The following is a 14609-nucleotide window of genomic DNA, read 5'->3' as shown; positions in this document are numbered from 1 at the left end:
GGCTCCTTTTGAACCTGAAATGACTGTCCCAGGGGAGGCTGTTACGCAGAATGATTACCCATTAGGTAAATCAACGCAGTTACATCAATGTTAATAATTCAGGCATGAACTTTTACATTTCCTGGACACGTGGAGAAGGAGGTAGCTAAAGCACCTGTACATCTGCTGCCCTGAAACTAGGAAAACAGACCTTACACGGAAGAGACAGGCAAAAGCCTCAGCTGCCATCTACAAGTATGATGACATCGGATAGGTTAACAAGTCCAAAAGCTCAAACTACAGCCTTTTCGTAATGCTTGCTCCTGAGATTCTGAGAAATATAATAAATACAAAGGTCTGATTGTTGTGGCCATCTACATACAATATACCAATGCTATTTGCTGAATACTAACAGAAGCAGAATCGATCCTACTGCACATCACAGAACTCCCTGCGTTCTAGCACATCCCAATGTTAGGATGACTCCAATCACTTCAGCATCCCATGCACCACCCATCTCAGAGTGAATATCCTGGTTTCTGTCTGGCATCCAGGGATCACATGCACATAGTGCAAACGAACTGCAGCTCTGATGACCAGGACAGGATCCAGAGCTGCACACAACACACCCTGCACAAGTTTTATTCACAGCTTATGCCCTTGGATCCAAGGATACTTGGATCAAGAAGCAGGAGTACCGTGCACTTTTGTACAGCACTGATACATGAAAAAGAAGTAAATAGAAGGCTTAAAAATAATCTTTTCTTTCTTTCTTTCTTTTTTTTTAAAGCCAGAAGGAGGAACTGAACTTACAGTGGGAGAGCAGAATGATTGAATTCAGTATTACCACACTGCCCATGAGCAGCTCCCTTCATACATTATTACAGACAGGAACAGGGACAAGTGTATCCACTGTAACCTGGCAGCATGGGAAGCAGTTTACAGCAGCGTGAATCTCCCTCATCCACCTTCAAGAATCTCTCTTGCTCCTACTATAAAGATGATGCTGTTTCTCTGATTGATTTTAAGCTTTTCATTGTAAGATACAATCTAAGGGTAATGTATTAATCTGCCTTACAATGTGTACACTGTAATAGGTGCATGTTAGATTAAAATAAAAATAACTCACAGAAATACAAACATAGGGAAAGTGTGTGTACACCTTCCTTCCTCTGATTTGAAAGAAATACAAGGAAGATTTTCAAACCTGTCTTCCCAAAAATGCGCTTCAGTCAAGATATGGGGGAGTAAATAAGAAGGGTGACTTTGCCATGACATTAACAAGCTGTAGCTGTTTAATAACAAGGCTCCATGTAATTTTGGAAGATTATTTCATAAAGTTTGAAAACTGAATTAGTGCACTTCAAATCCATTAAGAGCTATTGATTCAAAAATGTTTTCATGGCAGAGTTAAAAATTGTTCAGATTTACTTTCATCTTTAGACCTCTGAAGTATTACTTTTCCTCTCCATTTTGTAGGATATAGAATTGCCTGACATCCTATCTTGAAGCTGCTCCGTACATCAAAATGTGTAGTTTGCAGGGCCAGTGATCATTAGGAGGAAGGACTGTGCTACATCACACCCACCAACGTCACATACAGAACATACAGAAGAGAAACTCCTGCAGTTAATGCCATAAAGAACTCCATTTTCTGAACAGAATTTTTTTTAGAAAGTCTTCCTTATTTCCCTGCATGCTTGTCACTCCTTTCATTTGTGGAAGAGGTGCAGAATGGACACGAAGAGGAGCATGTTCACAACGCAAGAAGGATGGGAGAGGCTCCAGCTTTTCTTAGTGACTTATCAGTGTATGTGTCTGAACAAACAGATTGATCGATTCTGTTCAAATACTAAACAAATATCACAGCCTGTTCTCAAATTCACATCTCATATATGATATTTCTTAAGAAAATATTTGTGAATCTACTCTAAATTTCATCTACTTTTGTCTCTTGAATAAATTACTTGACTCAGGGAAAACTCCTAAGCACAGTACTGGCAGGGAACTGAGGCTACCAGTTATTTATCTCCCTGTTCTCTGCTTGCAACTCTTGGAGGTCACAAAGGATGTCCTTTTTAATTAATAGTTTCAAATCCCATATGCAACATTAGAACAAGAAATAGAAGTATTTGACAATTTCTGCTAAAGAAAGATGACATACCACTGAGTAGCTACTCTAGTTTTCCAGACAGTCGCATATTTAATAAAAGATAAGCTATGATGCTGTCTTGGGCTTTACAAACACTAAGACCAATTTTTCATTTGAAAGATGGGAGAAAAGAAAATCGAGCAAATACAGGTGTGAACATCTCTGCCTTTGTCTTCTGAGCAATGATCAGGCCAACACCTTATTGCAATCTGAAAAGCAAAGATGCTTCTTTCATATTCCGAGGAGCATTTTTCTCCACCGTTTTACTTAAATGCTTATATAGCTGACATAGAATTTGTTAAATTCAACATACATATTGATTCTTAAAATAAAGTAAGGAGCACAACATAACTAAGCAGAGAATCCCTACCGGGAGAAATATCACATTTTACAAAGCTATCACTATCATAATCACCCATACAAGAGCCAAGGGAGTTTGGAGTGAAGTAGAATTCCTCTAGCAAATGCAAGCTTTTGGTGCAGTAACGAATTCCAACAAGTTACATTTGAAAATACTTTGAGTTATCTGAGATTCTGAAGCAAAAAGAAAATAGCCTTAATATGCTACTTTTAAGATTTTGTTAACACTTGAAAATGAAAATCATGGGTCATTTAAAAAACAGTATGAGTACAGCAACTTCCCAGCCATTCATGACAGGGCTTTACAGCATACTCAGCAAATCTGTATGAAAATCAATTTGAGGCTTTCATGGGTATCCCTGGACAAGAACTTCTGTCCTTCCAGCTGGGTGAATGTTCCTCTCAAGGCACAATGCCCTGCAAGAAGAAGCAGATGGCTCCTTCTCCCTGAGCTACTACCACTTTGCTGTCCATTCTCAGCATTTCCTTTGTTTCAATCTGCAGAAAGTACTTTCAGGACATACTACCATGTAGGATGAGAGAAGTCTGACTGTAATGAAAACAATTACTTACACACAACTGTGATGTGCTTCCACATTGGCTCAACAGCGGGTGAATATGTGTGGCAATGTTTGGCTGTTTTAAGTTAAACTTGTACCCATTAGGGCCACACCTGAAACCCAACTGCTTTCTCTGGCGTTCTGAAATACTGAAAGCAGTGCAGGTGTACATCACCTACCTCTCTCCCAATAAAGGTAACAAGGGAACACACTGTTCAGGCAAACTGCTGAACCTACATGCGTGACCCCTTCTAAAACTCTGTGGTTACCGCAGACTGAATAAACACTTTTTCTTTAGAAAGAACATCTCCCCACACTTCACTCTGATGACTTACAAGTGGTTGCCCATTTACCTGGAAATGAGCATTTCACCGTTGCTGAAGTGATAAAACTGGCAGCAATGCATAAAGCAATTTTCAAACATCTCGCGTTGCTCGAAGTAGAAGACAGATACCGCAGATGGCACACTGACATGGAATATCAACGTGTTTGGCAACCCGGCCCATGGCAGGGGGTTGGAGCAAGATGATCTTTGAGGTCCCCTCCAAGCTAAGCCATTCTATGATTCTTAGTTCAAACTCGATGCAATGAGCACTGACATTTTTCCCAACGATTCCCAGCACGGCAGCCCTCGGAGTTACCTGCATGTCCATGGAGGGGGGAATGCGGCCGCGGGAGAGTCGGGGATGTGCTGGACGTTACAATCAAACTCTTTCTGTTGCTTGTCCGACAGCTGGAAGAAAGAGATACAAACGATGAGGCAAAACCAGAGAAATCAAAGCACCTGAAGGCTGGTCCTAAAGAACAGCCTTTAGCTAGAGAGAAATAATCTCTCAGATTCAGGTCGATATTTCTTCTCTCACTCGATTTTGGTATTGACTGCTGGGAAGCAAACATACGGGGCCAAAATGTACTTTGTCAGCAATAGGTGTTTTAATGTGCTAGAAGCAGCACAAACACGCCTATTGAATGCCCATTGAATTTTCAATGCCTATTGAAAACCATGCAAGGTGAGCTTCCAACAGCCCTCTGCCCAATTTAGCTCTAAAGGTGATGGAAGTAATCATAATGGGCAAGTGAAACATTCTCATTTCACCCGGTCCAAAACAAATCCTACTGGATATTTAACCCCCTTGCTGATCACCCATTTTCCTGTGGCATATAGGAATATACAGAATATGCATACACAGCACACACTAAGGTTGTCCAGCAGAGCTCCACGGTGGCTCCTGGACTGACATCTGCCCCCATCCCGCCTGGAGCAGCCCTGATAAATGTGCTCGGTCTGCCAAGAACCGCAATTTAATGCAGAACTGTTTTGCTGCCACAGGATACAGTGTATCTGACTGTTATTATTTGTAAGACCTTTTATTGTTATTCTATAGGAAACCGGAGAACTCGAAGCAGAAAAAAGCACAAGGGAACTGCCAACCATAATAAACAGTAATAAAGTTGAAGCGCCATTAACTGCTATTCAGGCTCTTTAGTGTACTTAAAGCATTCCTCAAAATTGTCCAACTGATTCCATACAATCTGCATTTACATTCATGTATTATTCAACAACACTCCATCCAAAAACTGATTGCCATTGTGTACATCATACAGACAAACGAACGACCTGATGTTAAGAGGCTTAAAAAAAGGTTTATGGATTTTTTTTTTTTAATGTGTTCAGTCAGTCTATTCCAGTAACTGTTGGAAAAAAACAGAATACTCAATTCCAACATTAGTAGCAGATAATCACTATGTTTACATCACGATGAAAATCTCTCACAACACCAAAGTGCTGAGTATTCTAATGTAACGTAGATGACTATGTGAGAAATAAAAAAAACCTTGAGCATTCTAACGTAAATTACCATGTAAAAACTGCAGATCTTGCTCAATATAAAACACTAGTGCCATGAGAAAAGAGAGCTCCATCCTCTGTGGCTGCATCCTTTCGCTAAGAGGAGTTACTAAAACACCCGTGATCACAGCCCAGAGCGTTGTCTGGAAAGTTGGTATATTTAAATCACAGCATAATGGGGAATAAGAGCTGTCTCAAGCTCAGAGCTATTTAACTGCTGGCTGCATCTGCCAGACTGGACCAGGTTTTACAAACCCATTTTCTCTGCCATCATTGCAAAGAGGACGACTCAAAAGAGAGAGGGTTAAGTAGCTGGAGAGCAAAGCACAGCTGAGACCCATTAAAACAGGTCAGGTTTGCACCAATGCACCCAGGGGAGGAATGGCTTTTGAGCCGCCCAAGTTACGAATGAAGAATATTCTTTTTATACCCCCAAAATTTGGTAACTTTCCATTTTGCTGGATCTCTCACCAGGGAAGGAGGAGATCACTGGGGCCCATTCAGCCATTTACGTGATCCACATGTGCTGGCAATAAGGCAAAGCTCAGACATAAAGGCTAAGAACAGAACTTTCAATTTCTTGAATTCGTGTTATATGATGGGAAAAATACACACACAGCCACAAATGCACTCTCAACTGGTTGAAGAGAGCTCTCTGGATAGATACGTAGATAGATATAACTTCTAAGAGAACTTGGAATCAGTGAGAAATTACAGAAAAGCAGCAATAAAGCCCTCATTGTCGCAAAAAGGAAGAAAATAAAAAGGGAGAAGTGGAGCTGTAGGTGCTCCTGTTCGTTGCTGGGGAGTTGGACCAGATGGTCTTCAAGGGTCCCTTCCAACTCAAACCATCCTGTGATTCTATGAAGAGCTAACGTGAGCCTCCAGTTGGGCAGCTAGCCTCAGGAATTCATCACAACAGCATTTAAGCACCTTCTAAAGAAGAATAGCTGAATATTAAAGAAGTGAAGCTAGCTTTAACCAGGAATTTGTGCCAAAGAAATTTGAGCGAGTCAATTTAAGTGCTGGCGCAGTTCACATGAAGACAAAATGCTTTCCTGGAAGATGCACTTCAGCCAGACAGACGGGGCTCAGCACCAGGCTACATGGCCAATAATGAGGAGATCATATTATTGAACTCTTGCACTACATCACTGCTCATTACTGTTCATGAATTCTGCAAGCAACCCTCTAAAAACAATCCAATCTGCATAAAAACCAGGAATAGAAGGAGAGAGTAGAAAGGGAAAAGGTTAACTGTACAACTCAAGAGTATATTGACAAGAAAAAAAATACAGTTCTGAACCAGTCCAGGGAGACTCTGAGCACCACTATGTGCTTGTAAGCCAAAGCTTTCCTACTTTCATTACATGCAAGGTCCCCGACCCTCCTCTCCTCACAGTTTGGCATGGATCTCATTAAGGTTTTTCCCAGATCCCACTCCATAACTTGGAAAGAGCCAACCCCTGTTGCGTGCCCTGCAGGGCCACTGCCAAACTGCAGGAACCTGCAAAGCCTGGGAGAGCATGAGAGCTGCCTGATTTTATTCAGAACAAGCACAGCAAGACAGGAGTTTACGTGGAGAGAGCTGAAACAATGCCTCTGCCATCACCACGGAAATGGTGCTTCTACTGTTTGTGAGTTGAGATCTCTCCCCTACAGTAAAAATAACATTTGTTACGTGCAGTGGAGTGTTCCAAGATGTGTTCTTGAAACTGAACACTGCAGGACATCAGACGTGGGTCTGGTAACTGGACACTAGTTTTGGACCCGCTGCAATGTGCTCGGCAGCCAGCATGTGCAGTGCTAAGCAGGATGTGTGGTACCTGGGAGCTGTGTAAGCCCCAGCACACCTTGTCTCCAGCATACAAACCTCCACCAAAAGGCAATTTGGGACTGATCTCCAGTAATATCACTACAGTGCTGGTCATGAGGAACAAACAATACGGAATTTTCTCAAAAAGATAATGCACTTCTCTAGAACACACTCTCATAGCAGAAGATGTTGCATATGCAAATAAACAAAATGTACAGAAAAAAATTATAGCTTTAATCACATTTGTTACTAACCATTAATGTTTGTGATCCCTTTTAATGATTTAGGAACAACTTCTCAGAAAGAGCAGTGATGTGCTGGCACAGCTGCCCAGGGAGGTGGTGGGGTCACCATCCCTGGAGGTGTTCAAAGAATGTGGAGATGTGGCACTGAGGGATGTGGTCAGTGGGCATGGTGGCGTGGAATGGGATTGGAATGGGTGATTTTATAGGTCTTCTCCAACCTTAATGATTCTACGAGCACCTAACCAAATTTAACTAGATTTTCCTCTGATGTTACAGGAATTTAGTTTCAGTTGATTTGATTTACAAAGACTTCTTTATGAGAAACAGAGATTTTGGAAATGAAAATAAGTATTTAAAATTTTTATTCACAATGACAGAAAATTTACAAAATCTGAAATCTGCATGTCAATGAATGCACCAGCTGCACAGCAGTGTTAACTAGATGTGGAAGTTATCGTCTTAATTATAGTAATTCAAGGATGGAAGCAATTTTGTAAGCTTTAGCACTACCAACAACAGGAATAATTAGTTCTCTAAAATAGATAACAATAAGTAAGCATCTGGTTCAAGGAATTATTTTTTCTACATTCAGAATGGTTTAAAATTTTTTCATCCTAGAATAACTTGAAAAAAACACATTATTATTCATGGTGGAGGTCTGGTTTGCAGATTCCTACAATAATCACTTATCTTCTCTTAAGGAAAAACTATTATACTCATTGAACATATGAAGGATGGAAGCACAGGGCCATCTTTAAATACCACAGATCCTCCATCATGACAAACTCAGTAGGGGGTTGAAACTAGATGATCACTGTGGTCCTTTTCAACCCAAGCCATTCTACGATTCTGTGATTCCCTCCTCCCTGTGTCGTCTACAAGCTATTGCAGCCATTTGCACATCCCACCCTTGGGGTAGATCCCTTCCTGCTCACCTGTGTGGCAAGGAGCATGGAGGTAAATGAGAAGATTAACTGTAAAGCGTGGGCTGCACTTCAGTAAAGATATCCAGGGAGAACATGGACAGTCAACATGTAAAACACCTGCCAGGATGGGATGTTTCAGCCTGCCAGCAAACACAGAAGCTGAAGGGAACAAGGTGCTGAGCAGTGCATGCATGAAGTTGGATGTAGACTGGTTCTTTTGTTTAAAGAAAATTAACATCTAAGTATTTTGGAATTAATGCATGAGAGTAATTTCGTTTCATCTCAAAGAAGCCATTTGTTAGATAAACCCTTCTAGTTCTTCATTTGTAGCTCAAATTTAAGAAATGATATAACCTCATGTTAAGAAATTGTGAAGAAATGGCTGAAATTGCCAGTTAGTGTCTAATTTATGTTTAATTTGCCTAATATCTGTGGTTGCTGTACACCTGCCTGCACCGTGCTGTGTTGTCCAGGCCTTTTGCATTATTAACAACAGAGAAACACAGGAGCAACTGCAAAGCCAAGCAAAATGAAATGTCACAACAAATTACTGTGACTGGCACAGCCATTCCCAACTAAATCAAACCACTCTATTCTGAAAAATTCCTCCCTCACAAGTATGTTTCAAAGCTATATTCATCCTTATATGATGAGAAAAAAAAATCTCTCTGATTACAGAAGAGAGATGACAGAATGAAAACAGACAGTATTTAATGGGAGAAAACATACACGGACCTCCTCAAGCATTACTATCTCCCACTTCAGTTGTGTTATGCATTATGCTGCCATGAAGTTACATCACAAAGTGTGAAAGGACAATTTAACGAAAACTAAACATAACTGCATTCTTTCATTTCCCTTTTCCACCAACTCTATTATTAAATGCTTCACCTAGCATGACTGCTTTTTCAATGGGTGTCTCAGTTGTCACAGAAGACAGATTATCACATTTTTTTTGCTTGCAAAAATTTGAGCAAACAAATTCAAGAACAAAATGACAAAGTGCATTTATAGTGTTTGAAAGCTTTTTTTTTTTTTTTTTTTTTTACACCATAACTTCAAGGATATATAGGCATGTAATACAACAAACCCATTCTAAATACGGTCTCCAAAGATGCATTCTGAAAACAAAGTATGTGAGCCAAAAATGAGAAGAAACCATTCTCCAAAGTCAGAGATTTAATAGCAATCTCCTGTACCAGGATATGAGCAGTCCTGTTGCTACATAGTGCTCAAATGAACAGTTCTCTTTGGTTCAGAGCACTTTCTTCATTTAAGCATCAAAAGATGTTTGAAATTAGCTCTGTACCAGTTAATTGTAGTTTCAAACTGCAGAATGACAATAAATTACATATCTAATATATCTAATTTAAAAACTATTCCAATAGTACATTATTCTGGAAATACCATAGCAGAGTGTCTCAGTGGCCTTTTCTACACAGAACACAGATTTACACACAGCAGTATGGCTGTGCTCTGCACATGTAAAAACAGGCAGAGGGGTGCACTGAAACTGGAACCAGGATTTTTTTTTTTTTTTTTTTTTTTTTTTTACCATTTTCTGTCTAGCCACAGAAAGAAGAAAAATAGAAGTGATTAAATTGAAAGGAAATTGAAATAGAAGATGGAGGAGAAAATGCCTGAGAAGTATTCAGACAAAGAGAAGAAAATGTAGCACTTCTCTGCAGGCTTCTCCTGCTACTGAGCAGCTGGAAGAGTGGAGGTGGAACAGCAGAGTTCATGCAGCCCTAGTCATGCTGCAGAATTTAATACAGAAGCAATACACATAGCTTGATATGTTTGGCATATTCTATGTCTCCAAAACCAAAAGCAGCTTTTAAGACTCTTGGAATAAAGCTGGGAGTTTTCATTGCTGAACTGCTTATTATTCTAACTATACACCTACTGTAAAAGGTATTACTCTGCAGACTTGAAAATAATAGCAAAAAATTAAAAATAGGTCAGGCTATGGAGTGGGAAAAACTATTCAGGGAATATCTAATAATTAGGTCTAAGCACAGAATCAAAATACTTACGAAGTGTTTTCCTTCATGTATAAAAAAAAAAAACAAAACAATGTAGTTTCATGGTGAGATGGTGGTCAATACAAAAAATGTTCTGCACCTGGCTGAGGTTTTTTGCCTCCAGGAAGGTGTACGGTGATAGAAGATGACGTACCATATAATGTTCCTCACAGTTCTTCCAATGAAGTCTGTTTTTTATAAGAACATTTTGCCCAAAGGTGTTTTACAACCCCTAGTTAATGTCAGCATTCAATTGCCATTGAAGCAATGGGAATCCCAAGCATACTGGAGGGCGTATTGCTCGGTTTGCTCCTTGTCCAGTCCTACAGAGGGCACACACGTGGGCCTGCAGAGAGGAACATGACTGTGCAGGTAAAAGTCCCTCACAACTGGAAGTACCCACAGTGTTTAAGTGCCAACATACCGAGTTGATCTCGCATCGGCCCTTCCCTAGCACAGTCTGTTACCACCGCAGACACAAGACTTGAGGAGCCAAGGGTGAGGCTCCCCACAACACTATGGTGACCCAGCCCCACCAAAACATCACTCTGCAGTGGTTAATCACCAGACACCAGGCTGACAGACACTCTGCATTTAAAATGCACTTGTCGGAGACAAACAGCAGTTGAAATAAGCAGATGCACAGACACGGTGAGGATTCCTAAATCCAAATATGTCTACTTGAATTAACCACAAGCCCTGCACATCTCAGGCCAGGCGCGTGCCCAGTGCACTGCTCCTGTTGTGTTCCCTCTCCTCAGAAGGCCCGGCCCCCGACTGCCCACTGCCCCACTCACAGCATCCCCTCCCTTCTGAAATCAGGCTCTTGCCCCAACAGCCATTTCTTACGTAAAATCATGTTACATTCAGCCATCTCTTCATGAAGATCCTAGCGATTCATAAAATTACCGACGATCTGCGTGTTGCTTAGTTTCCACTCCGCAGAACTTCTGACTTGAAAAACTGGTTTGGCCTGAGCAATAGCCAGGTGGTTGAACAAGAGGGTTTCCACCAGAACAAATTGCTTCCCAGGCTCAAAACCTCAGCATTAACTCTATAGGACACTTTGGGTTTTAGTCTGAAGAGAAACAAGACCACAAAAGCATTCATAATACATTTTAAATCTACCACACACAGACAGAATCCCTGAAAAACTACAAATTACAGACAACACAGGCGATGTTCCCTGAATCCTTGACCTTATTCTGAATAGTAGGAGGACCATCCTTCCATTCTTGGCACACCAGCCTCTTCCATTGTAGTTCAGTAGTTTAAATATCACATGTGGAGAACCCGGTGACAGCTCCCAGTACTCCTCCACCACCACTCTCATCTCTCAGCCGTACAACAGGGCGTGTTTCTCACCTAACAGGGATGTGCTGGCACAGCTGCCCAGGGAGGTGGTGGGTCACCATCCATGGAAGAGTTCAAGAACCATGGAGATGTGGCACTGAGGGATGTGGCATGGTGGGATGGGATGCTGTCAAAGATTTTAGCAGTCTTTTCCAACCTTAATGATTCTGTGATTCTACAGTAATACCCACCGCAGCTCACTCAACACAAAACACACAGTTCTCATAATGAGCTTTTCAGAAGATGAGGTAGGAACTTCTTTCTCCCCCCAGCAGTCGATGCTTTTGTTCCAAGGTTGAACTCCTAGCAGAAGTAATTGAAATGAAATTTCCTCTCCAATCAGGGGTGTCAGTTGGAGAGCACTTATTATGCTGTGCTAAGTAAAAATTGGACCTAAGCGTTATCAAAAGCATCAGATTTCCAGATCTTTCTCATCCTTCTCAAAGGAGTGAAAACATTTCTTACTTTTCCCATTTAAGCAAGGAAATGTGCAGCGTGACAGCTGTCACTTTAAAGTTAATTATAGCACAAACACACATTTTTAAATTTAGCTTTACGTTACCACAAAAGTAAGTATTCTGCTTTGTTTTCCTTCACAGGGACAATGTACATACAGAGAAGGCAGCATCCTCCTGACACACACAGCCTTTAATGTCTATCTGGATGAATCAGCATCAGAAGACAGAGTGCAGCTGCCCACCTCACACAACCCTGCTGCAGCAGTAACAGCTGCCAGGAGCACACCAAGAAAGCACCCACGATGTGCTCTGAGCACCCAACTATTCCCCAGTCACGGCTTCATACCCAGCAAAAGGTGGTTTCTTCTGTTTTTGTGGATATTTAAATGGGAAAGAACATTTAGTTAGTTATCAAGGAAGTGATTGTAAGAAATATTTATAATGATTTACATAGAATCACTGACTGTAGAGCTGGCTTGCTACTTTTCACACTTGCATGGTAGTTCATTCCAATGGTTTTGATAATTATGGAACTAATGCATCATTAATTGCCTTTCACCAAAAAGAAGAGGAAGGAAATCTAGAGCACCAATGGCTATCCTGGAGATAGAAGCAGTATATCCTTCCTAACAGAACCCCACCTTTGTGGTCCCCCCAGAGTTATCTTTCTCAATGTACAAACAAATCTTCCCTACCCAAACTGCATCAAAAAAAAACCTCACTGAACAAAGTCAAATTCCTAAAATCCATTAAAAATACTCAAAATTCCTAAGAGTCACAGCCTATTCCTCCAGACAGGGTAAAGGTTGCTAAAACAAAAAATGAGGTAAGAGTAGAAAACATCACTCTAAGCCAATGTTTGAAAACCAACACATGGCCACTTGCACAACGACACACTGCTGCTACTGCACAGCACAACTTAGAGCATATCCAAGAGAAGTCATGCCCAAAGCACAAGAAACAAAAGGACTGAAAAACAAAGACATTTAATTTAGATATGTCAAAATCACGCTTAATCTCTCCACAACTCAAATCCAACAGGCGACGTCTCACTACAGCAGTATGACAATATTCCTCCACGTGTGCTTTGTACCAAGAAATTCCCTTATTTATTCCGCAGCTTAAAATTATAAATATTTATACAGAACCAGTTAGACAGGTAAATCTGATTTATGTTTACGTCACCCCTCCCATGACAAACTCCTCAGTGTTGCTCTTGACTTCTCCTATCCTTCCGGGAATACGCTCAAGAAGAAATGGCCCCATTCCCTGACCAGAGGAGCAGATGGCTCACTTTCCCAGTGCCATTAGTGGTGCCGAGAAGCCCCCAGCTGCACCAGACAGCTCATTTCAGCATAATGCATCGCAGAGGAAGAGCTGCCCTGCACAACATCCTAATGCAGAGAGGCCATATGGGAGCAGAGTCCTGTAGGATGTTTAGTAGGGATCAGACGCCGTCATTATAGAGATGTGTGTCACAGCACAGTGGTCAGAATGCCGCCAGTGGCCCAGAATTCAGAACACACCACACAACCCACCATTAACACAATGAGACTGTAGGCAAAAGTTTTCTGTATGGATCATGGGAAAATTTTGCCAAATATTTCATACCGCAAAATATTCCCTGCCGCCAAAAGTTGCAACTCCATATAATACATTTATATTGCAATAACAGCTTTTAAAAAGTAATATACGTACTAAAGAGTACCAAACACTACACTTTAAAAGGAAAGCAATGAAAACAGAAAGATACTTATCTAGTTAACAATATGATACTTCATTCAAAGTACAGAGGTGCTGGAAATGCTGGCACCCAGGGATGCCCTGGTGCTGCTGCCACAAGGAGTAGTAGTGTGCTCGCATGTCCCTGGGACCAATGCCCCAACACGAATCCCAGCACAACTTGATGTCAGATGAACCAACTCGTTCATTACGACGCACATCACAACAATCCAACCTGCCTGCCCATCTCCCCCATGACAGCAGTCACCGAGCCGGGCAGGCTGCCAGCAGACATGGCAGAAGGTGATATTCCCAGCAAACTGTCACACATGCTCAAATATTTTATTTCCAGGGTTGACTGAAGACTGTGGCTTCTGTGCTATGCGAAATAGGATTTCTACTGCCCGGCTTGATGCAGCTGCTCTCCGCTAGGGCATCTCATATAGCTGCTTGATCACTTTCAAATGTCTAATATTCATTTATCTGGTTAAATCAATAAAAAGTACTCTCTTTTCCATTAAGATGTGCAGCAGGTTTACAGATCTCTTTCTTTCTTTCTTCAAATATTAACAAATAAATGGAATTGTAAATTTCAAGTGGAAGTTTTCTGACAAAGTAATTGTATCAGAAACCTTGCTAACATCCCCAAAATTGTGTCAGTCCTCGATGACCAATTTCAAATTCATAATGGCACATCGACAAGGCTTTACAAGATAAACATACCTCAGTCCTGTTGTGCAAAAGCACTACAGACACCCATTGTGCATGGAAGTCCATGACTGTTGAACCTGCACAAAGAAGTCGACCTTTTTGCGTGCAGAACACAGCTCAGAACAGAGTGAGCTTTACAGAAATCAAGTTCTGCAAACAGGAGGAATAAGGTTGCTCCAGTTGCAGTGGTCCCACAGAGGCGATGTTCTTACGGAGCTGTGTCCTCCCTCACCCACATCAACCCAGCTCGGCATGGAAGCCACGTCCTACCTGCCTCATCCTCTGCAAACAAGCACAGGACAGTAATTTACCTCCCTTTCCTCTTCAGGGTCAGGCTCAAGAAACATATATGGAAATAATGAGCTTCAGCTCTTACACTTCTGTTCCACCTTCAGACTCCTACTGACACCGCTCCATGAGTTTGAAAGGCAGACCAACCAACAACTGGAAACTC

At 41.3% G+C, this 14609-nt stretch overlaps 1 protein-coding gene across 16 annotated transcripts in view; it reads right to left on the bottom strand.

The window, feature by feature from the left end:
* MAST2 (microtubule associated serine/threonine kinase 2) overlaps nucleotides 1-14609 on the bottom strand; it is a 192033-nt gene that overhangs the window by 55573 nt on the left and 121851 nt on the right. For all 16 annotated transcript variants that reach the window (XM_090146608.1, XM_090146607.1, XM_090146605.1 and 13 more), the window contains one exon: nucleotides 3693-3784. In XM_090146608.1, coding sequence (XP_090002734.1) covers nucleotides 3693-3784 — 92 coding nt within the window. The remainder of the gene's footprint in view (nucleotides 1-3692; nucleotides 3785-14609) is intronic.

This window comes from Phasianus colchicus, chromosome 9, assembly GCF_987193195.1.
Source record: "Phasianus colchicus chromosome 9, bPhaCol1.hap1.1, whole genome shotgun sequence".
In the NCBI taxonomy this organism is placed as follows: domain Eukaryota; kingdom Metazoa; phylum Chordata; class Aves; order Galliformes; family Phasianidae; genus Phasianus; species Phasianus colchicus.
Note: the sequence above shows the minus strand (reverse complement) of the source record. Positions and strands in the feature narration are given on the sequence as shown.